At 41.0% G+C, this 24,200-nt stretch overlaps 1 protein-coding gene across 1 annotated transcript in view; it reads right to left on the reverse strand.

The window, feature by feature from the left end:
- Positions 1-51: 51 nt before the first annotated feature.
- The window catches only part of faf1 (Fas (TNFRSF6) associated factor 1), a 58,048-nt gene continuing 33,899 nt past the window's right edge, over positions 52-24,200 (reverse strand). Inside the window, exons 13-19 of the mRNA XM_018673345.2 lie at positions 21,683-21,837; positions 16,976-17,112; positions 16,756-16,844; positions 12,835-12,915; positions 12,053-12,130; positions 8,189-8,404; positions 52-1,111 (exon numbers count right to left, since the gene is read on the reverse strand). Coding sequence (XP_018528861.1) covers positions 1,028-1,111; positions 8,189-8,404; positions 12,053-12,130; positions 12,835-12,915; positions 16,756-16,844; positions 16,976-17,112; positions 21,683-21,837 — 840 coding nt within the window. The 3' untranslated portion in view covers positions 52-1,027. The remainder of the gene's footprint in view (positions 1,112-8,188; positions 8,405-12,052; positions 12,131-12,834; positions 12,916-16,755; positions 16,845-16,975; positions 17,113-21,682; positions 21,838-24,200) is intronic.

The raw sequence follows: 24,200 nt of genomic DNA on the forward strand, positions 1-24,200 counted from the left end.
CTTTTGTGTGCGTGCCGTTACGTATTTCAACAGATTTCTGGTCAAGACAAATTGATGTTCATATTCATATATTTTATATAATGTATATCAAACTAAAACTAATACAGCATCAAACTTAAAAAGGATCAAGAGAAAAAGAAAAAAGAAAAAAAACCCTGAAAACTGAGCGATCCATTGGCTTGTGGAGCAGTGGATGTTAAAACCAGGGGGAGCGGAGACTGAGGGGGCATAGAAGAAGCTGTGGGGTGTCCCGTCGCATCCCGTTTCCTGCAGCTGACAACGGATGGAGCGGTGTTCGGGGGTGGGGGGCAAAGGTAGGGCAGGGAAGGAGGGGTGGGAAGTGGAGTTGAGGGAAGGTTAAGGGGTGGAGATGAGACAGCCCAGACTTCTGTAGGGCAACATCTCTTCTTGCTGTTTTTCATTTTTTCATTTTTTTTTTAGCATTTTTTAAATTTCAAACACAAAAAAACATGTTCTAAAAAAAGCAGCCTTGGTGTGTTGAATGTGGAAACAAGGGGGGACCAAGTCTTTGTTTTTTTTCTCCTGTGACAAAGATTTGTCTGCTCAGTCTCTCAATGCTGCTATCGTACTGTGTTTGCATTTGTGTTGTGAGAGAAAACCATGACAGCAGTTGGGAACATGAATCTGTGAAGTGTGTGAGCCGAGCTGAGAGAGAGAGTTTAGGTGAGGTGAATGTTTGGCTGTGTGCTTGTGATACTGTCTTTGCTCCTCTGTGCAACACGTGTACACTAGGCATTCATGTATCACGACCAGGCCGAGGGCAGAGAAGCTTACTTGCACTTTTGTGTCACTGGATGTGCATGCCAGTGTATTCATGTACATCTGAGAGTGAGAGGACTGTGTACTGGTGTGTGTGTGTATATGTGTGTGCGTGTGCGTGTGTGTGTACTGTAGGCCCAGACTGAAGGGTGGTATGGGGGGCCCATGCTCGGTGACTAGTGTGTGTCCAGCCAGTTCAGTCAGTAAGTCAATCAGTCGGTCCTCTCAGCTGTCAGAGGGCTGGTTCCTATTCTTTAGCCTCCAGGAAGAGCGTCTCCTGTGGAAACAACTTGGCCTCCAGCAGAGTTGACCCTGGATCCAACTGGGTGATCTGAGAAGAGAGAAGGTGGGAGGAAGTATAGGGAGAACATTAGACTGTCACTGACCAAGTGGTTAACCAGGCATTTATTTATTTCTAATTAACTGATGTATTGTTGATATTATCATAATGAAGAATATCCATCACAATATCCCAGATCGCACAATGTCATCGTCAACTTGCTTGTTGAGTCCAGCCAACACTCCGACAAACAAATATATGAAATTTACAATGATATTAAACAGAGACAAGAGCAATATTCTCACATTTTTGCTTGATAAAGGTCTTGAACAATGAATTAATTTTTACATTCGACAATATCCTGCCAATTGACTAATCAATTAAATCTACAAATTAGCATTTCAGACCATTTAATGCATTGTTCCCCTCTGTTTTAGCAATGTATCTGAGCTGCCATTTATGACACCCAGAATAGATTTTAACTCTCAGCAAAGCAGATAGATTTGAAAACCAGTCCAGCAGCCAGACATGTTTTAAAGTCAGTTTAAACCATATTATCTAAACTATTTCAGATCTATTCATATTAGTGTTAACATGGCTGTGCAATCCAGGCTTTACTTCAGTGAATGTGTGTGTGTTTGTCAGGGAGTGTGTATGGTGTGTATTATTCTAGCATCGTGTTTTAAAAAAACGTCTCGGCAGTAATCTGAGCAGCTAGAGCTTTGTTTCCCTAAGAGGACCGTCAGGTTTGTTTTCTTGAAAAGGCTCCAATCCAGAACAAACTGATGAAGGTTACAGGACAGGAAAGAGAGTGTGTGTTAGAAAAGCTCTGAGGTGTGTGTGTGTGTGTGTGAAAGTCAGATCAGCAGGGATTGGAGGAACTGTGTGTGTTTTTGATGGCTGATGACTAATTTCAGCTGTGACAAAGGTCAAACACAGGAACATAGCTGATTGTGTAGAGGAGAGAAACATTTATCTGTTCAATACTCGCCACAACAGCTTTTGTCTAAAAGCAGAGGAATAATTCAGTACCACCCACAACGGAGCTGATCGAGTTAGTCGACATGAAGAGGTCTGACCTGTGAGTGAGTGTGTGTGTGTTTTTTTTTTTTTTTTTTTTTAAACAGGACAATCCGACTCTCTCTGACACCCACCCACCACCCCTGTGGGCCTCTTAGCTTATGTGAGCTAATCACCGGAGGGGTTGTGTTACATCGGGCCAATCTAACACCTGGGCTGAATGGGTGAGGTGGTGTGACACCGAGATGTGTCCAGGGCTTATCTGATGACTGCTGCGTCAGCCCCTCTGATTAGGGCTCCCATTCTAACCTCACGGTGGGATAATTAACCAGCTCGCTGTACCTGCTGTAGAAGGTCGGAGGCCAAACCGAGCACGGTAAAGGTCAACCTCACAATAAGAAGAGTGATAGGTCCGAGACAGACTATTGCAGGGAGAGAAACGTGAACATGAACCACCAGCTTCACCTACACTCTGTAGAATATTAGTCTTACTAGTAACATCAAGTACTTCAAAAAGTGCAAATCCTGCTCTATACACAAATCAAAAACATGAACATATCACTACAATTAAAGAAGGGCTGTTTAACTTTGAATTTGGTCATTTTTATTCTGTAACCTCTAAAGAAAAATGAAAGAAATCTTTCAGTCCTCTGTACTTTGAACAATAGCTACATGGTAATAATAAACACTGAGTCTGTTAGCTCCAGAAAAACTGTTATTCTGGAGACTGAAAACTGTGTTATGAGTAATCACTCAAAATAATTCAAACAATCTACACATTTAGACTTGTGTTAACTACAAAATCTGTCAAACTAGAGGGTGCTCAATGACTCTGAGAAAAGGGTGAGAAAATTCAAAAAAAAAAAAAACCCAAAACAAAACAAGAAGGCAAGTAAATTAGGGAAAGGTGAGGAAGACATATCAGCATCAGACAACCAATCCATCTCCCAAGGGTGTTTGGAAATGTCACACCATGTGCACGTCGGCGGTCTTTGACTCCATGTCTTTCATCTCCTTGTCCTCATTTCAACGTGTCATTTAGACTCTTGACTTCTCAGCAGGGTCCTGAAGAGCCCCAGTGCGGGCAGGGAGGGGCTGCCACATCAACCTTATGCCCATCACCTAGTCGACTGCCTCATAGCACAGCAGGGAGCGCGACGCCATGAAGAGAGGTAAAACAGTGTGTGCGTTTTTATGAGTGTATGTGTGTGTGTGTGTGTGTGTTTGCCGCAAACATATTCCATCCCAATGGCTGGGGAAAAAAACGACCAACAGGGCTGCTGCGTTCCTTTTCCCACCTCAGGAGCAGCGCGTCGCAAATGGCTGCCATGCTAATGAACCCGACAGGCTGTTATGACACCACAGCATCAGGTAGGAGTAAATGAGGCTTTGGGGTGGAGCAGGTGTGTGTATGTGCGTGTGTGTGTATGTGTGCGCGCACAGTCATGTGTCTGTGGACTACATATAAGCGTGTGTGGTTGTGTGGTTAGTGAAACCAGGATGAGAGTTTGTGCTCGTGGTGCACCAGGGAGAGACAACAGGGGGAGAGCAGCATCTGACTCTGAAAAAGAAAGTAGGGAAACAAGATGCCACACTGACACAGGAGACGGGCGCCATCGGTGATTGTTTACATTGTTATCCAATTAACAGACCATAAGCATGGAGGCATCTGTCAACAAACAAAGCTGTTGTTTTTCCTCTGCTCTGTCTAAGCCATATTCTCTCCTCCTGTGCCTACACAGCCATGCATACATACATACATACATACATAAGACAGACACAATCTAGCTCTCTGCTTGCAGTTTGTTTTTAACCTTGAGTCAATATAATTTTCATCAGCCAATTTAGATCAAATCAATTGGCTGAATTAGGGAACTGTCTGACTAATTTAAAAGATGAAATTAATTTCTAAAGATTTTCATCTGACTAAACAGCATTTGTGGAAAAGAAAAGGTTTTCCAGTTGTTAATTAAAAATACATAAATTAACAAAATAAAAACTCAACTGAACTCTGCCTGAGGAAAAATCTAAAGAGATAATACAATAACTGGGAGCTCAGCATTGAAAAGCCTAATTTTAAAACTGGAACCAAACAAAAAGACAGATGGTGCTTCTCGGCAATCTTTGATATTTTATCTTTCTTTCCTTATGAAAAATTGTATGACATAAAATAATCAGCTAATATCAACCCCATGTATTTGGCATTACTAAACAGCAGATTTCTCCACGGTTAAAACCACATAATTAGCACTTAATGTGAAGTTTAAAATAAATACCACAATTGTAAGTCACTTGATTCAAATGAATAAAACACACTGATAACAGAGGAGGCGACACTAAGCAACGCTCCGGCCGTGAAAGAAAAGAAAGGGAAAATAAACACAGGCCCTCGAGATGTCCGTTTCCAATATAATCAAACGTGCAGCTGAAATAACGCATTTTTAATGAAGCCATTACAGGCCCTACTATGTTAATTAAAACCAAATAACTTGTCTGTTTTAAACTAGTGTTGTCAAGTGTTTATTTGGCCAATTACAAAAGCAGTGGGAGATCATTATCTGCTGCCAGGAGCGTTGACAGCACGTAGTGCCGGGGCGCGAACAGAAAAGAACAGACCAGAATACGGTACTTCAAAGGGGAGAAATGCACTGCACAGAGTAGAAGGGGTGGGGGGTGGGCAGAAAAATGGGGACTGGAGAAGAGGAGTAAATGAGAGAGCAAGTGAAGTGAGAGAAAATAAAGACAGACTAGTTTATGCTTTAAAAAATATATTTAAAAGGGTGTTTTTTAAGGGAAAAAAGGATTTGGGGGAATAAATGAGAATGCACAGGGGGAAGGATACAAAGACTGAAGAGCAAAACAAGAGTATAATTGCGAGGGATGGGGGCTGTGTAGTCAGGGAAGAACAGAGGCAGGAGAAGGAAAGAGGAGGGAAAAAGGAGACAGAAGGAGGGAAAGCTGGAAGGAAGAGGAGAAGGAGAGGACTGAAGGTGAGGAGGGGGCTGGGATCCTCAGGGTAAAAGTCAAAGATGCAGCTTTTAACATTAAAGATTCCCTCTGGACACATTTTAAGGCATTTAATGATACTCTGCTTCAATTAATAATTTGTGTCTCATTTGGTTTTTACTCAAAATAGTTCAATAACTCAACAAAATCACATCTGCTCATTCTCCCTCACTGATGGGTAAATATTTTTCAATTAAAAACTTTAAGTACCAGACACAAGATGTCTCCTACTTCAATGAGAAGTCCACCCCCAGAGTGTGTGCAGGGGAGGTTTCACATTGCCACTCCTTGTGTAAGCTTCAAGAATGAACTCTGCACATACATCAAGTAACAATTAGCAAAGCACAGAGCAGGAAGACTTTAGGAGATCTGGGAGATACTGGCCTGCCTAAAATAAAGCCACACATCATGTCCTGCCTCAGAGTTACACAGCAGCTCTATGAAGCAGCAGGTTTGAGTGACGTAGAGAATTTTATGAGAACAGTCCTCAGGAACCTCTGAGTGAAACTACTTTTAAAATAAACCACCTTCCTTCTTCCTGAGAACAAAACTCTTTCAGATAGTGGGAGAGGAAAAGCAAAACACGCCAGTATAACAGATGTAAAATCTATTTCAGCTTCTTCTGTGCCACTGTTTATTTTTGCTGCATCTCAGGTTTTGTCTAAGAATCATCTGGGCACAGTCGCTCACAGAGCTGGAAGAAGGATTAAGAGGAGGTGAAATAGAGTACAGTATCAGTGTGAGAAAAATAATACACCAGTTTGACAGCACTTTGGTGTCTACAAGCGGCCGGGCAGGAAGAGCTGACTGTCGATTATTATACCGGCAGTCTAAACATGTTCACCGTGAGCTGAGGGAAGAAGACCTCAGGCCTTTCAGCAGCGGTTTGCTGCTCAACAAGTATCAAAGGAAAAGGAGGAAATTCTTGAATGAAAAGCTGAAAACTGAAACACTAAAAGTCCCCCCCTCCCCTCCTCTTCTGCCTCCTCCCCCTCAAACTCGACAGTCATAGAAACGGAGAAAGGGTTAGTTCCCTGAGCACGGCTAAGCCTAGTACAAATGATGCCAGTGTAAGGCCTGCTGTAGTGCTGAAGAGATAAGCCACTGATACCAAATGTTGAGGAAAAGACTGAGTCCAAAAATTGGAGACTAATAGACACTTATTGGCTACGCTACAGGAAGGTGGTGAAAGCATGAATCAAAGACATCTGAGCTGGTTCTGACGTTTTATCTCAAAGCATCAAAAGCTGATTAACAAATGAGAAGGAACTTGTGTGTCCAGATTTACAGATTCACAATATAGCCCTTTTCTCCTGGTCAATGACGTTGTTAAGGCCAAAATATTTGATAAAACTTCACCTGATGTTCTCAAGTTGGATTGCGTAGATCCGCTAATTTGTGTTACAGCTGAACGAATGGAAATGAAATAAAGCAGTCAGACAAGGATGGAAATATCAAAAGAAAGAGTGACACTGCACAAAGCCGCAGAAAACTCGAAAAGGGAAAGAAGGTTTCAACAGTTGTGCAGTATTACAAATGCAATAGTGGTCTATCCTCTATCCTCTGATCCTGGCAGAGCAACAGTGAGAGCGTCTGGACGGGTTGGAGGCTTTCTATGCTCCCTCTCATTTAATTACAACACAGAGCTGGAGGATTAGACAGGGGCCTGTGTTCACAGCCTCATACTGGCACGACCACTGAGCTGCTTCCCTCCTCTCTTTTCCCAAATCTCTTGCCTTTCTGTTTTCTGGAATTATCTCCCATCTTCTTCTTTTTAATATCTTCTCCACTTGTCTTCTCTATCCTTTTCTCTTTCAGACTGTTTCTCTGATTAAATCTTTTCTTTGTTTAAGCTTTTGTCTTCTCTGTTCTCTTTTCCACTAGTTCTGCAGTCACCATCCTCTCCTCGCTTCCCTACCCCTCTAATCCTCCCATCCTGTTTTTGCCGGAATTTCATCTGCGATGCAGACACATCTTTATCTCTGTCTCAAACACATGTTTACTCTTGATTATAAAGAGACAACTGTGAATCCTTTAAGTGACAAAGTTGTGAGCGGGGCATGTGTTTGCTTGAAAATATTTGTGCATGTGTTGAAGTGTGTGATTGTGACGAAATGAAGAGTGTGAGCTACGCGTTAATGTGTGTGTTAGTTTGAGGTGTTTGTGCCCCAGCGGTCTCTGCAGACTATGATGGCACACTGCCTGGGCAAGCCTACACACACACACACACACACACACACACACACACACACACACACACCTCTATACAATCATCACCACCCACCCCTCCACATGCACTGTTCTCTTGATTAATGGAAATCCCATTTTTGTTTCCAGCAGCATGGCTAATTAAACTGGTAGTTAAAACAGTGCTCATTAGCTTGCTACCACAGAGCGCGGCGACCAAGCCCTCTAATGACTGGTTGTAGCTGACTGTGTGCTGCCGGGCGTCAGCAAAAGAGCCATAGAGAATACTACTGTTAGTGCTGACAACTGTATCCTAACACAGTCATTGTGTATTGTATTCACAACGGACTGATACTAATTAATATTCACTGAATAACACGTGTGCACAGGTGGATGGATAAACAGTCGGCTTAACTTGCTCCATCACAGGTACAAGTAAACAAAGTCAGTGACGCACCGGTGCCGCTGCAGCATGCAGACGCCACAAACAATATTGATAAAAGCAAGAAAAACTAAATCATCAGTCAGCCACAACAGATTGTCTTAACTATTGTCCCTGCTGCTCTCCACTCACAGCTGCCACCTGAGTTTCAGCCCGGGCCCAAACGGAAAAGCCAATTACAGCTGTGGATCTCTCCAGCAGAGATGTTAGCTGTGGCCATGAACACTTCATAACCTGCTGATACTCTTCTGCTCTAAGGATGAATTTAGCGTTTGTTTGTGTGGGCAGGGAGCTGTTATGAAGCAGAGCATGAAAACTGCTATCAGACAACAGGATAATTCTTTACTCCTCCACTTGAGCATTTAACAGATTACATTTGCTGGTCTTTACAGCCTTACAACAAAAGAGGACAATTTTAAGGCATGTGTGTGTGTATGTGTGTGTGTATGTGTGTGTTAGGATATACCACTCACATTTCTACGAGGGAAGGTGGTTAGGAGCTTAAACTCTTCAAAGGGGTATCCCTTGGAGGCCACAAAGTCGAAGAGGACCTGGAGCTTACAGCTGCCCAGGAAACGCCTTTCCAGAAACTCGCCACTTGGCGTGCGGATTCGCAGTTTGCTGATTTGCTCCCCAGACTCCTCCACGGGCTCTGGCGGTAGGGCCTGCTCCAATGACAAGCGGATTGCCTGAAAGAAGTGGTGGGAGATACACAGTATTGACAATTTTGGAGACACTTCATAATCACTAGATAGTTGGCTGGATATCTGTTGAGCTAATAGGCTACCTGTTTATAGATGGATTCCCTAAAAACAGAGGTAATCGGCAGAAATCCCACTGTGTACGTGTTAATAAAGTTATAAATATCCTCTGAGGATTCCTCTGACTGACAAAATATGACAGTGTTTCTTCACCTCATATACTCTATCCACTGTGCACTATTACACAAATATTAATCAAAGATAAAAAATTCCTGAAATGAAGGACTAATGTACAGAATGACTACTTACTCTATACATTGCATCAGTGTTGACTGAAGGCAGAGATGTTTACATACAGGTGCCAGTGAGGAGCAGCTGTCATCACTGGTGCTGCAGTTCTTTTGTTCAAGTCTATTAGCATAACAAAGTTACTTATCTTTTTTTTTCTTTTACAGTTAGTTCACAGTAGACTCAGTATGAATGATAGTGTGATAGGTAGCCAAATATAGTAAGTTAATAATTGGATTAATTCAGTGACGATCTAAAATTAGCAAAATTAGTGAGGACAATGTCCTTCCAGATTAACACGTTTTTCCTGATTTAGCTTGTTTGTTTCCTCATTTGAAACACCACTGGAATACAGACACAATAATGAAACTAAATGGATAAGTGCAGGAGTGTAAGGACGCCAGGGCACTTCTACAGAGTCCTCACCAATAATTATAAAAATGTAACCCTGTAGCTCTGTTTATAGAAAATTTCAACCAAAAACTTAACAGTAACACTGGCAGATATGAAGATGATGACACACCATCTAAACTAGTATGAAAGACAAGCATAGAAGTTGCTCCCAGAGTCTGACTGCAGCATTGTTGCCTCACATCAATTACAGAATGTTTTTGTCCTGAGAATGTTATTAAATTAGTTGTCCTGTGTCTCACCCTGTTCCCTAAAGCCTGGTGTAGCACATATGGTTACCATGTAGCATTTCAATACATTAAAAACAGCCAAGTGTACTCCTCTTTCATGCTGTGTTACTGTTGCTCAGCCACCCTGTTAGCGGAATCTGAAACTGAGCCTGTTGATTACCTCAGAGTCTCCCACACATAGTTTAAAGTCTTTTATCATAAGAGTCAATATCTTATTTTAAAGACACTACATTTGGTAATACTGTCTACAACACAGAGTCAAGGTGGCGTATCTAGTACAAAGACAAACCATCAACTGTCATCTTGCACAGCAGAGCTAATCAACCCTCCTGTGTTCTAAAAACCGCGCTTCAGCCGCTCCCTCGAGCCTTCCTCCTCTTTCTGCTCCTGCCCCTCACCTCCTCCACCCCCCCAGCTTGTTGTTCCTGTTTGGCCAGCCGGGGAGCATATGCTGTGACAACACGCCCCGGCTTTATTTACACACCATAATGCAATTATATTTCATAAGAGTGTACAACAGTAGCTCATTAGCAGCTTCTGGTGTTGGGTGGGCAGGGTAGGGCGCGTGCCGCTCCGCCATCAGCTCCCTCAGGTATAAGAACTGATGCTGACTGAGTTAAAGGGGCCCCCGGGGACAAACTAACACACACACACACACACACACACACACACACACACAGAAAAATAACTGATTGGAGTGTGTGTGTGTGTGTGCTCAGTGGTGGACATATAAATGCAGACAGTCAACCACAGACACAAGCATAAACACCTGCACAAGTCAGAGGTAGTGTCCCTAAAGAAACCACCGGACACATGTCTGATTGAGCCTCAGGGCCTCGCTGCTCCACACAAACAATCAGAAGCATCTTTCTATCCATTTATCTGCCTCTACAGCTCCAGTCTGCTGACCACAGAGAGCAAACAGATGATGAGTAGTGGTGGTGATGGGAAGGGCTGACAGCCACACAACTGTATGCTAAGACCCCCTGAAAGAGGTAAATAGTAATGTCAACCCACACAGGCACATAGAACACATACCCCCCACACACCCACCCCGAGAAAGCATTCCCTCTAGCATTGTCCTCTCTCTGGTGGCAACTGATGTTTTTGTTGTGTCTGCACTTTGTCATATACACTACTGGGTTACTGCCTCACAAGACTCAACTGAAAGCTGTAAACAACAAAAAGGAAAAACAGCTACATTGACCTTTTCAGCTTTGGAGTTAGAGTCTAGGAACACTGCAATGTTTGGATACGAAAACATTTGTTACTGTTGGCAGCAAATGTATCTATCTGGCAGTGAAGGTTGAGCTGCACCTGCAATCTGTCCACAGTAACTCCTTGTGGACACACATCAGCAACAAGAATGAAAGTAGTAAGGGAGGAATGGTTAAAGAAGCAGTAGCCTCAGTGAACTGCGTAGATAAAGAGCTGCATTTGTATGGAACACATAATGATAGCCAGAGTCAAGCATAAAGATTCCTCCAGTTTTTCAGTTTTCTGTATAGATTATAATATTTGTATTTTGACATAAACATTGACAAAAACAATAAACAACTAATTAAAGAATTTAATTGGTAAGATAAATAACCGATAAGTTGAAATTGTTAATTGTTCAATTTCTATGTATTTATATTTATATATTTATATTCAGTGTCTCCGTGGATCCAGGCTAATTAGAAATAAAAGTACAGCACACATGAGAAATACATGTGTTCACAAGGGAAGTTACACCCATGTCCCAGCTCAAGTCATGGTTAACAAGAGTTTAAAAAACTCAAGTTGCCATTGTAACATGTTTATGAATATCTAGCACAAGCACAGCACTAGCGTGTTAGCACAGGAGACACCATAGGAACCATGGTGCTTGGGCAGAGAAAATTAATTTAAGTAGGAAATACAAGGCCACGGTGGCCATTGTTGGTTAAAATACACAAACGTGCACACAGTTTGGTTAGTGGACTACAGTGATATAATTAAGAAGGCCAAGCCCGAGACTCTTTTGTTGTTGTCTGTTTAACTTCAGTGACAAATCACCTGAGCAAGCCTGGTTACCCTATACCTCTCAGTGCCCTGAGGCACTCTACTGTTGAGTAAACAACAATCAGCGCGGACTACACTGTATTACTATAGACTGTATTACAACATTGGTGCTTTCCTCACAGGCAATTATTGTTTTTCCTGCATGCGTGACAGTGTGTCTACCTGTGTATGTGTGTGTGTGTGTTCACATACAATTATTGCTTTTTAGTGAATATCTGTGTTTGCTTGGGTTGTGTGTGTTTGTGCACAAGCCTGTGTACATGAATTGCCTCAGTCTTTTGTTCAGTTAGATTTCAATATGGGGCTGTGTGCTGTACCAATGTAAAGCAGTTAAACAGAACAATAACTGTGTGTATGTAAGGTGATGTTGACGGGAACGGGCCTCACTGTAATTAGGATATTTCATTCTTCTAAAATGACTGTTGTATGCATGTTCATCCACGCTACACACGCTTCACGGACCGGCAGGCTTCACCAAAACCACAATCTAATTGACTCATTATTGTGAAGTGAGAGGAAGACAGATAAAAAATGACAATACAGTACAATGTCACTGTGCGCTCTCAAAACATATCACTCTTTATCCTTGCACTGATGATGATGGAATATTAATTTGACAAATCTGCATAATGTGAGTATGATGTTTATATGGCCGTCTTCTCACCTCCTTCTCCTCCTCCTGTTCCTTTCTCATCTGTTCCAGGCGAACTTGCTCGGCCTCTTCTCTCTCTTGGGCTTCTCTCTAAAAATAACAGAAAGTAATTGAATCAAATGAGATGTTACAGCAGCGCTAAAATCAAAGCAAGTGACATGCAATGAAGACTGCATTACCCACAGGTTGTCACTTCACTTTGATGACTCATTTGGTCATTATATCAGTGAGCAACCTGAATTTCTGGGCACTGAAGTGTTTTATTCTAGTCCAATCTAAACAATGCAACTTAAGTGAAGTATACTTACCTGCTCACTTGCTGATTCAAACTGACTCTCCATTTTGATTGTGTCGGGACAACCATGATGTAATGCTAAAATACGCTGCTTTTTAGGTGCACTGAATAAAGGTTACTGTATTTCAACAATACGTTTTTGGCATTCAGTGGCATTAAATCCAAAAGCATTATAAAAGCAGGCAACCACTCTTATGCAGAGCTGGATGCTTAAATATGGTGACAGGCTTATTAAGAAAACAGTAAGAAAACAGAGGTGATGCTCATTTAAAATAAACGCACATAGGATTATGGTAAAAGTGGTACTTAGCTTTTGCTTTTTTGACTAAACCCTAAATATAGACAATGTACATGTACTGTCTAATATACCCCAACTATGTTTCAGTCTTTTGGTTTAACTTTAAAAACATCATCAGGAGCTGCTAGAGATGTTAGGAAATAAAACTAATAATGAACACCAGTGATATAAGAAGACAGTTTGTTTTATTTTTCTAAATACCTTCTTACGGTCAGCCTCTAAAGACACGCGGTAGGCCTCGTCCTGCTCTCTCTTCACCATCTCTCTTGCCTCGCGTTCATCCTAGATGGAGGGAGGGAAAAAAGAAAGTGGGGCCCATTAACTAACAAGATAATAAAGGATACACAGGGACAAAAACATCTAAGCAGAGGTGGCGGGTGTGGGAGCCAAAAAAGAACCGAGCAAAGGAAAATGCAGCATGTCAAGTGTGGTTACGTACAAACACCAGGTATGAAAGAGTAGCACCAGAGGGGAATTCATTGTGATGGGCCTGTCATTTACCAGACCCTGAGCCTCTTTTATGTTTCCTCATCTCAGTTTCACCGTCCCTTTCTCTTTCATTCACTCTGGCTCTCTCTTCCTGTTTGTACAGAGGGAAGGGGACAGGCGGCCTTTCTCTCTCTACCTGCTGTGGCTACAAAGTGTTTTATAAAGACTGGGGACCAAATACGAGTGCCCATTGTGTTAGCAGTGCACAGCCATTAGTTTTCTATTTTCTGAGGGCTCATGCTGTGTGCCAGCCCGGATATGGCAAAGTAAGCTTATTGTGATGATCAGAGGACTACTGTGCAGCTAAGCAGTGGCTGAGCAAAAGGACAGTGTGTATTGTTGCATTCAATCAGAAAATGCAAAGGATACATTTGTGCTTTTGGCCCCGCATAATAGACGGACATTGAAAGGAAACTGTAAAAGAATGGTAGACGGGGACAAAAGCATCAAAAGTGGCAACCTTCAATAGACTAGCCCTGAGTCACGCAAACAGGTTGCACAGTAGTTCATGTTTGATACTCATTTTGTACCGTTGAAAAATGTTTTCAAATGCACCATCTGCTTTGAATGCCCTATGTGCACCAGCGGCATGAAGCGAAATGTTAATCGACCGTGTATCTGCTCAAACACAGTGTGCAATTTTAAAGACCTTATCTTTGGAGGAAAAAAGAAACAGATTTTCCATGTCTATATCTTGGCTACTGATCAAGTTGGCGAGGCATGTGTTGTCTTCTAGTGGTAATGATGCGAGGTCAGAAGTCAGAAACACAAGCTGTCGCACATTTAATGTAGGCACTAACGGGCTTAGAGCTATTTCAACTGGGGCAAATTTTATGTACATATATATGTGTGTGTGTGTGTGTGTGTGTGTGTGTGTGTGTGTGTGTGTGTGTATGTATATATGTGTGTGTGTATAATTAATGTCCAGAATTAAATCAGTGTTCCTTTCTTAAAACTATTCTGTTTCTCATATACAGTAATTTGCTCAAACCAGCTATTCCCAGAAATGAAGAGTGGTTAGTTTCTGGCAGATCTTCACATGAAATGCATGTCTAATGATGTGAGAACGGCCCATGATGCTGACAGATGCAGACCACAAAATCAGCAGTGAGTAGTCAGTCGGTTACTAAGTACTAAGCTAAAACACAGACAACCATAGGAATGACTGGCGAGTCAGTAAGGTTTGGTTGAAGTCACAATGCGGCTGTCCAGCTGCTCCGTTTCCAGACAGACACAAAAGTCACTGTCAAAGTGGAATGTCTGGTTTGGGTGGGTGTCTGTGTTCATGTCTGAGTTTGCCTTTGGAGAGGGAGAGAGAAGAAAAAGGGAAGGGAACTTGGGAAGAAGGAAATTCACCAATGCCTGAGAGCTGCTTCAGTGAGGATGGGATTAGTGCAGAGTCAAGCTTGAGTTCAAACTGGAGATGAAATAGGTCCTGTCAGATACAGGAGATACTAAAATCCTGTGGTAATTGGTACTAATCATGAATAATCACATCATGAACATTATGCTTTCATCACTTATACTCTCTACGTTGTCTTTTTGAGACATTTTTGCGAGCTTTTTCTTTCTGGCCAGGTGACGCCTGGGTAATTATCACACTTTAATACCATTTCAGAACAGCTTTACTGTGCTCCTATGCCAAATCTGATTTCTCATCTCTCTAACAGATCTCAAGCCAATTGTTGCAACCATTATAAACGGAGTGATACTACTGTAAAGCACATTGTGATTGCTTTGTCTTTAAAAGCGCTAAACAAATAAACTTTACTTACTTACTTACTAATACACTGACAAAATATGATTATTCTGTGCAGAGGCCATTAAAAGAAAAACAAAAATCTGTCGGATGCTTAAGCACAAAAAACAAGTTAGCTGACAATCATTTTTCAACTACAGTAGGTTAATATACATTGCAAGGTAGAGAACCAAATCAGTCCAGTGTGAAGAGAGCTGGGTATTGAATGTCAGCACTTCTGGTATCAAGTGAAATGTGTCCATAGCAGACTTCAGAACTGTCATATAGTGTAAGCTGGCATAAAATGCTAGAATTCAGTCCCTTATTTAAATCTAAATGTTGCCAGTTTTAGACTGTTTAACTTAGGCAACGTTCTCACATGGCAGCTGGTCTTTAGACAACATCAAACATTTGACAACTTATTTGTTAAATGGAAAAAAAGAGACGTTGTAGAAAAACTAGCTTATATCTGAGGTATCAGAAAAGTATCGGTTTGATATCTGTACCAAAAATCAGGTATTGTTTTGGAACCAGTTAAAAAAAAAGCCTTAAGTATGAACCTACAGTCACCTTCATGTTTCACAGTGCGATCTGACACATGCACATACTCTGAATGCCTCTAGTCATTGATGATTATTTGAAGTGTGACAGGAGTAATAAATCCAAAACAATGCTAGAGAATTGTTGCAATAATAACAACACAGAGAGAATAGCTGTCACTTAACAGTCACCCACTTGAGTCTAACCCTCAGGGTGTGTGTGTGACAAGATTCCTTACTTAACCAGCGTTCCCATAACTGAAATGCTATGACTCTCACATTAGCATTGTTAGAGAGGCTGTTCAGTTGACTGATTTTAAAACTCTTAATATGGTGTGACATCTGTCATTTATAGATACAGTAGTCAAAAAAGGAGGCACAACAATGTCAGAGACAGTGTGGGAATACAAGAGACTATGACAAAGGATTTCATAACTGACACACTGTACAGACCAAAACATTGGTATGTGTGATATAAGGGAGGGAAGAATAGTTTTATTAATGATCACAAATCTAACTTAACTATGTAAATCTTTATGTTCCTGATTAAATTTAAAACCTGATTCTTTGTATAGACTATATATTATATGCTGTGGCAAATTCCTAAATCTCATATCTCTCACCCATAATTTATTAAACTGAAAGAGAATAAAAGAGAGCTTGGGAGGATTATGTGAAAACAGATATCAGACCTGCCTGGACAAAAACGCATGGTGTGTCATTCATTCTCTTGTTTGATGTCACTGAGTAAACATATCAGTGAGTGGTTAAGAGGGTCAGGTGAAAGTCTTTAACAGTGAGGGGAACCCTCCCTGTCATACTGTCCCAGATTCCTGTCTATGACATGAAAGGCCATTACCACTCTTCCCTCATTTTATTGTATGGAGCGTATCCCTCAGTGGTGTTTGTCCACTTTCTATTGGAGTAAAAGAGGCAGTCGACAGACACAGAGCAGTGCAGTGTTACCTACACAGTGCAGTGAATAGGAGACACGTCCTGTACCTATTCAAAGAACCAAAACTGTAGCCGGCACAGTGAACTACAACTAAATGGGAATGAGGTTGAAATGGTTGAGTATTCTCTGCTTGTCAAGTGTGCCACAGTTTAACAATGCAATCTGATCTGTCCCAACATGTCGTGAATTTATCTCTTAACTCTGACTCAACTAAGGTCACTGAATGTAGCTACAGTCATAAAGTTAGAGGGTTTGAGTTGTTACTAGAGGTCTTCATGTGTCCAAAACAAAACATATTCCTTCTAAGAGACTCAATTTCAGAGATTTAATCCAATCTAAAGCATGACATCACGTTTGGCTGCAGTTCAGTTACAGGCTGCCTGATCGTGTTCGAACTTTACCTCATCTTTGATGTCCTCTTGTTGTTGTGCCGTAAAGATCTCCATTGCTCCCATTAACCTCATCATCAGCTCGTCCACTGTCGTATTGCCTGAAGGATAAAAAAACACTCACGCAATCGTAATCTACAGTATTCAATTTAATCCTTTTCACACTAATTACAGGTAATTACATCTATAAATATTATGGTTAGTCATACTATTAATAGTAAGTAAGAATTACCTTGAATAACATTTAGAACTTCGTTGGACGTGCGTTTGCCCATGACTATAAGGAGCAGGGGGAACTGGTCTGTCTTGTATGTCCGTATAGTTTGTGTCACCACACTGCCAAAGTGCCTCGTACACATGGTGAGTAGTCTGGAAGACAAAGAAGTAAATCCAATTATTTAAAAAAAAAAAAAATTCTACTGAATTCACTTGATCGTCTTTCTTGGAAGTGACCAAATATTTCAAAATTCAATATTTAATTTTAAAAAAATAAATATATATACACATATGTGTCCACACATGCAATAACACACCCAAACATCTTTACAACATATGGAAATGAGGGTGTGTACTCCAGCTTCTCAGACTGCAGAAAAGAGAAATACACTCAACTCGTGGCATTAAGGACTTTAAAACCAATTCTGCATTTTCTTATTCCATCAGAGTGACATGCTATCTCAATTGGAACCATAGATGAATTAGTATTCCTCACCAGACATCCAGAATTGATAGGGCAAGAGAGGATTTCTTATTCCATTACAAAGACAGAACTTTTTAAATTAACATTTCAGAGAGGGAAAAGGGTAGCAGGCAGCCGGGGCCCCGCCAAGCTCCCTGTAAATGTCATAATATTAATGAATTGCTATAGACTGAATGCAAATATAGATTAGCTTTTTCTCCCGCCTTTTAATAAGATCTACTTTAATAACTGGCTGGTAAAATAGAGAAGTAATGGAATGGATGAAGGGACAGCAGGTCAGAGGAAGAAGATAGACAGAAGGGATGCTGTCTGAGAGGGGGTGTAACTCCTTAAAACATGAAGCTAAAGCTGCAGGAGCTACTTGCAGACTTTTCAAACTGTGAAATTGAGTATTTGAGCTCACTGTGGTACTTTATAAAGTAACAATCATACCAGTACACACTAAAAAATATAATGGTGGACTGAGAGATTGGTGAAAAATGGGAGAGCTAATTTCAAAGTAGAACAGAATTTAAGATGATGTTGGAATATGAGTCAAACAAAACTCAAAAAAGTTGAACTTTGGGTGACCCATGTCTTGCAATGAAAAAGTTGGGTACCCTAAATCCTACTGATCATTCTGTCCTGACATTTGTCCCTGTACAGACCTCAACCCAGGCAGACCATAACAATAGCCCACAGGGAAACTCTAACCTGTAATGAAAGGCCAGGGAACAATGGACACTAACTTGAAGGGTAACCCAATCTTAAATCTCCCGTTAAGCACAAGCCAACCCGCTTTGGTTTCTATCTCAAGACTAAGGAAGTCAGTCCACCACAGTAAAAATCATCACCACAACATAAAAAGTACTCAGTCTGGAAACTCAGCTGGGAACTACTAGGCATCCACTGTCACTCAGAATGAGAGAAATGTTGTAATCAGGATATGAAACACTTATGAATCCACCTATGAAACAAATATGGGCACGATATGGAGGGCAGGAGGAAGTCAAGCTACTCCAGGAGCTGGGGTGAACAGTTCATCATGGTCTCATCCAGCCATAACATAACATGGTAAAGAATGTAGCCTTGTCTATACCAGACCTGTGGCCTTTAAAAACCGTCAGAGGAAACACCTGCTTGGAACTTGCAATTAATGTGAGTTTAAGACTCTGCTTCGATGGTTAATGTGATTGACAGCTTCTAATTTGTCACCCATCCCATCTCCATCACTCACTCAACATACATCATCCAGACAGCTAAAATAGTTAATGTTTCCCCGGACTGTCACGTCACATTTCTTCACATCAAGGCAGTGCGTGAAGATGTGAGTAGACTGGTTAGACATGACAGCTGCTTGACTGAGCAGCTGATGAGTTCAGCTAGTACAGTAACACTGCAGGGAGTATTTTTACCAGCCACCTGTATGGGAGTTAAGTATGGGAACCGGATGCTCTGATAGCTCACTGTGTCATACACACTTTGTTTCACAGCGAACATGGACATGTTTTGATTTGAAAATGACATTTTGTTCCCTCTATAAACCAGTTATGTTTTCAGTTGGGAGGATGTCAGGAGGAGAAGTCAAGTGTACAGAATGGGTTGGCACGAAGGTTTGTCCCTTCTCTTAGAGGCCAGTTTACACTTAAAGGTCATTAAGAATAACATGAATACCTGCACTGCAGGGCTACTGTACAGGTGTTAATTTTACTGTCACGCCTTTGTATACTGTTGACTGTTAAAATCCATACAAAAGAATCAGCAGAAAAATAAAGACACTTCAGTGCCCATACAGATTTGTTGCATGGAATAGCGTGGAATAAAATGTGTAATAGATTTGAGGAAGTACGACACACTGATAAAATGATCTACTTTCAGTGCGTTTATCTACCAATTGTTTCAATATTTGCCATGTGCAACACCAGTACAGTGCCTGTACCATATATCAGATTCATTTCCCATGGGTGACAATTACACTGGCATCCAATCAGCAAAACTGCATTTATGCATAATTAATCATTTAACTGGGAGGCCTGTGAGAATACCGAGAGCAAAGCAACAGGCACATTCCAATATCAGCAGGTTCATCAAACACACACAGTTAGGATACCTTTCCAACAGCCTGTGATTGATGCCAATCACCAGTCACTTTGGATCAACCAGAGAGCGTGAGAATGCAGGGAAGCAGTGTATGTGTGAGCGAGCGAGCGTGCACATGTGCATGCATGCGTTAGCAGCAAAGCTGTGACTAGCTGTGTGTGATGAAAAGCTCCAGATGTTGCCCGCCTTTTAATGTGCAATAAAAAGGCTCAGCTGGGGCAAAAAGCAAAAGAAGGCCAATGGGAGAGAAAGGAGAGTGGAATGAAGGAAGGAGGGAATTCCCTTAAAAGAAATAATGGAGGGGTGAGGTCAAGGTGTGATAAATGGCTCCTACCAGAGGGCAGGCTTAACTCTGGAGGTTCTGTGGAGAGGGAGAAAGTTGAGGTAGTGGGATAAAAGGGGGGGGGGGGGTGTTATAAAGGAAAATTGGGAAATAGATGAGGAGAATGAAAAGATGTAGCAGAAAAATGAGAGGAAGTAGGAGAGAACTGAGCTTGCCAGGGGCACAGTGTAATGAGCAAACCCACCTCTCAACCCACAGAGAATCTGAAAGTCTGTAACACATCTTTACATTTCATTTCCCATATTTTCAACAAAATTTACAATCCATCCTAGTAGCAGGACCTGTGTAATAAACACATGTTGCACAGACCTGTCAGCTACCAAATCAGACTGGTGGAGCTACACTCAGACCTTTGAGCATAAATGGAGAGATAGAGATGTTTGGACTCCAAGGGAGTCCTTCATCTCCCACTGACCCTCTATTCAGACAGCTTAGTCAAGATAGCCCAATCAGGGGCCTCACCATGCAAACACAACGCCTTTTGTTAGCATGCAACCTCCAAGTTTCAAAAAGAGAATGAAGTTGAAGAGAGAATGAGAAGACTGAGATACAGGGTGTGAGCAGTGGAGTAAGAGTTGAATGCCAGCAATTAAGGACACGTTAACGTGAGTAGATGTGAAAATGCTGTTTATGTGTCAAATGGGCTTCTGTCCACACTAGCAATTTTACATTATTTGCTAAAAGCTTCCTGTACACTTAAATTGCAAAACAAAGATCTCATTTTCAGTCTTTGAAGTCAGAAATTTTCTGACTTTAAAACAGAAAAAACAATGCCAAGTGTACGCAGCAGCATGGGGCAAGGTACTATTGAATACTACATTAACCTTCTCTAAGAGAGCTGTTAAAACCAACGACACTGGGACAAGACGGTAACATGTTCCAGGCAGCTTCCCTAACGGGGTATTCTGGGCAAAACCCTCTGCATACAACTGAGCTGCTCTTCTACTGAAATACATTTAATATCCTCTTTATGAGATACACCTCAGTATTTATGCAAACAGTCTACTCCTGCAGACAATAAGTCACATATAAATAAAACATAAGGATTAAGCATGCAGTCAGGGCTTAGCGGTTCAGTTATTGCTCTACTAAACTTTACAGCTGGGAAAATGCAATACTAAACAGGATGATTCTGGCGCCAGGATCTCTGAGAGGGCCAGAGAATTAATTCAATGTTTAAAGGGCAATTCAATTTTTTAAACAACCTGGGTCTTTTGGTTTTGACCATAATTCCAACTGATTATCAAAATAGTTCTCTCACTTGCTTCATTATGAGACTCAGAGAGCAGAGAATACCTCAAGACTCAGCTTTACAACAGAGCAGAATACAGGTGTTATTGCAATTTGAGATATGATCAATCATTTAAATGTTCATCTATGTTTTTACAACTTTACTAAACAAGTTTAAAACCTTTCTGATCGCTCCTATAGCAATATTTCACAGACTATAGCTTAAAATTGTATCTAGTGTTTGTATTGTCAGCAAAATGGAAAACTACCTGGTACTACAGTTGTAGTATTAATACTGACAATACTACAAGGCAGTCTAATATGAGAGCACCAATTACATCTTTAAAATATTACCTTTTTACTGTACTATTATCTGTATATTATACATGTGCTCCTATGACTGTGTTCCCCTCATGTAGTACTGAACCAAGCTGTGTTTTAATTTATACCACTGCTGCAATACTGAGAAACACACGTCAGGGAACAAAATACAACATGACATAAAGGCAGCTGGAGGGAAAAACAATAAATAAGAAGAATAAAGATTTTAAAACAAACAAACCCAAAAACCCCAAAAATTCCTCTACCTGGCTTTGTTAGCTTCTTTAGTGACGTCCCAGGCCCATGTGATGAAGTTCTGGCTCAGGTAAGAGACAATAGAGTCAGCACACATCATTTGAGAGCAGAAGACATTGCTGAGGACACTGTCGTCATTGTGGAGGTAGATGGCCAGCAGCTTTCTCTGTGGAGAGGAACAGAACAAAATAAACAAAAAGTTGTGAGTGTGAACATACCAGCAACTTTCTCTGGACATTTTTCATACCTGAAAGTGATTTCATTTGGAGGTGATTTAGTGTTCAAGCAAATAATAAAATAAATGGTATAGTTGGCTGTTAACAGATGGGTGCACAGTTTTTTCCCAAGCTTGTTGAAAAACAACTTTTTTAGCTCTATCTCCCAGGAACTACAGATTACAAGTCTGATGACTAGCTAAAAACACAAACATCCCCAGAAAATGATGAATCATTCAAAAATCTTTGCTTGAACTGAAAACATGCATTCCTCTCAGATGCGTCTTGATCTGTAGTGCGAGATCTTGCAGCCTCGTGTCGGTGCGTGTCTCATCACCAGAGAGATATTACATTATATGTAAAATGAAACGGGAAACCACCGGGTGCAGAGCCAGCATGACTTCTACAGACCACAGCAAGGCCGCAACTGGCAAAAAAGCAAATACCAAGCAAAATCAAATGCAGAGCGGTGTAAATAAAACTTCTCTTGGAGGCGACGAAGATATGGAGAAAACAAAACAGACAAATCACTCTATTTATTTTACACCAAATGCCAGCAGCCTGTTCAGGTTAGTAGCGGCAGGGCCAGACAATATTGACGAAGCTCCAAATCCAAGGATATTGACACCATCATATAAGCCTGGCAGATTCTCCCTACTGACAATCTAATTAAAAAGCAAACACACCCACAAACATTAAAGGTTCCAGGGGACAATGTTGGAAATAATGCTCTCTAAATTACATGTCACTTCTCTCGCTATAAAAGAACAAATAAAAAAAACTCTCTTAGTCTCTGCCTAGTTCATTTTTTAACCATGGCTGTGATGGGGGAGTGAAGGGGTCTGTTTCTCAGGGGCAGTAATCTAGGCTACGTACGCCAAAAAGCAAAAAATCTACACAGGGCGTAAAACGTGAAGGGAAGTGAAAAGAAGAAGTTGTGCTATACTGTGGCCTGTGTAGAATAGGAATGGGAGAGCACTGCTGTGTTTGCTCAGCGATTAGTGCTTTAGAATAATCTCCAGGGCTACTAGAGAGAAGGAGCCGGGGACTCATTCATTGGCCCGATTCAACGGCCTGAAAAGATTAAACACTCATGCTGAGAAGACAAGCAAATTCAGTCTTGAGAGAGGAATGAGTGTGAGGGGAGGGAGAGTTTTAACATGAAAAAAAAAACAAACCTGATATATACTCAAATGCTGACGTCCCGACACACATGCACATATACACAAACTTAACCGTGTGGGACCCACAAGTGAAGGACTCACTCTCACACACATGCATGCTCAATTAGAGCAAGTGTAAAGACTAATCAAAGTGGGCATTTTGGCCAACTGAACTCCTTCATCTTAGTTAAACTGTCCATACCCCTCCATTCCCTCTCCACTTTCAAGTCGGATCTTTTGTGTTGCCTGTCTTAGCAGGGAGGAGCAAATCCCTCAGTTCAGCTAAATTACTAGGTCCAACCTGCACTAGATAGTGACCCCATAGCCTTTCCTCACACCTGTTCACGTAAATATGAGCTCGCTTTGTGTGTGTGTGTGTGTGTGTGTGTGTGTAAAAGAATAAAGATCACACAGCAGATCAGTGTGTACACTGAGTGACTGTATAATCAATGCTGCTTCTACACTGTAAAGAGAGACGCCTTACAATAGTATGAGTCACCACCACAATTTTTTTAATTATAATTTTTTCAAGCCAGACTCATAAATATTATTAATGAAAATAATAACTGCTATTAAATTTTCCTTACCCAGAGGAGATGAGGAGATACTTAAGTAAAAATTTCCTGCTGAGACAGCAGAGTTGTAATAACACTTTTTCCTTTCTTCAAGTATGACTTAAAACGGCAACATTAACAGATAAAGCATGCAAAATGTTACTTGTATATGTCGTATGGGATGATCCACGACAAGCCATACAATTAATGAAAAATACTGCAGAACACTGAGGCCGTTAACCCCCTGTACTTTCAACTGTATTGTTCAGGGAAATTCTCTCTTTAAACAGAGGCTTTGTCCTGTGGTACATTTTTCAATATTATAATAAACTTAATCTATACAGTTACCAATAGTTAATTATAATAAGAAATGATTTCTCCAATAATCTGATGAAGTCATAAGCCTTTTAAAAGCTATTTTATTTTTTCAAATTTGGACTATTAACTTTGAACTGTGATGATACCATCATCAATCATAAATATTCTCCATGGCCAAAAATGAAAAATATATTCATTTTTCTATGATACCCCCCGCCCAAAACAAACAAACAAAAAAACATTTCTGTGCACTGCTGGTGGATTAATGCAGCAGAAAAG

The sequence above is a fragment of the Lates calcarifer genome, linkage group LG17, assembly GCF_001640805.2.
Source record: "Lates calcarifer isolate ASB-BC8 linkage group LG17, TLL_Latcal_v3, whole genome shotgun sequence".
NCBI lineage: Eukaryota > Metazoa > Chordata > Actinopteri > Centropomidae > Lates > Lates calcarifer.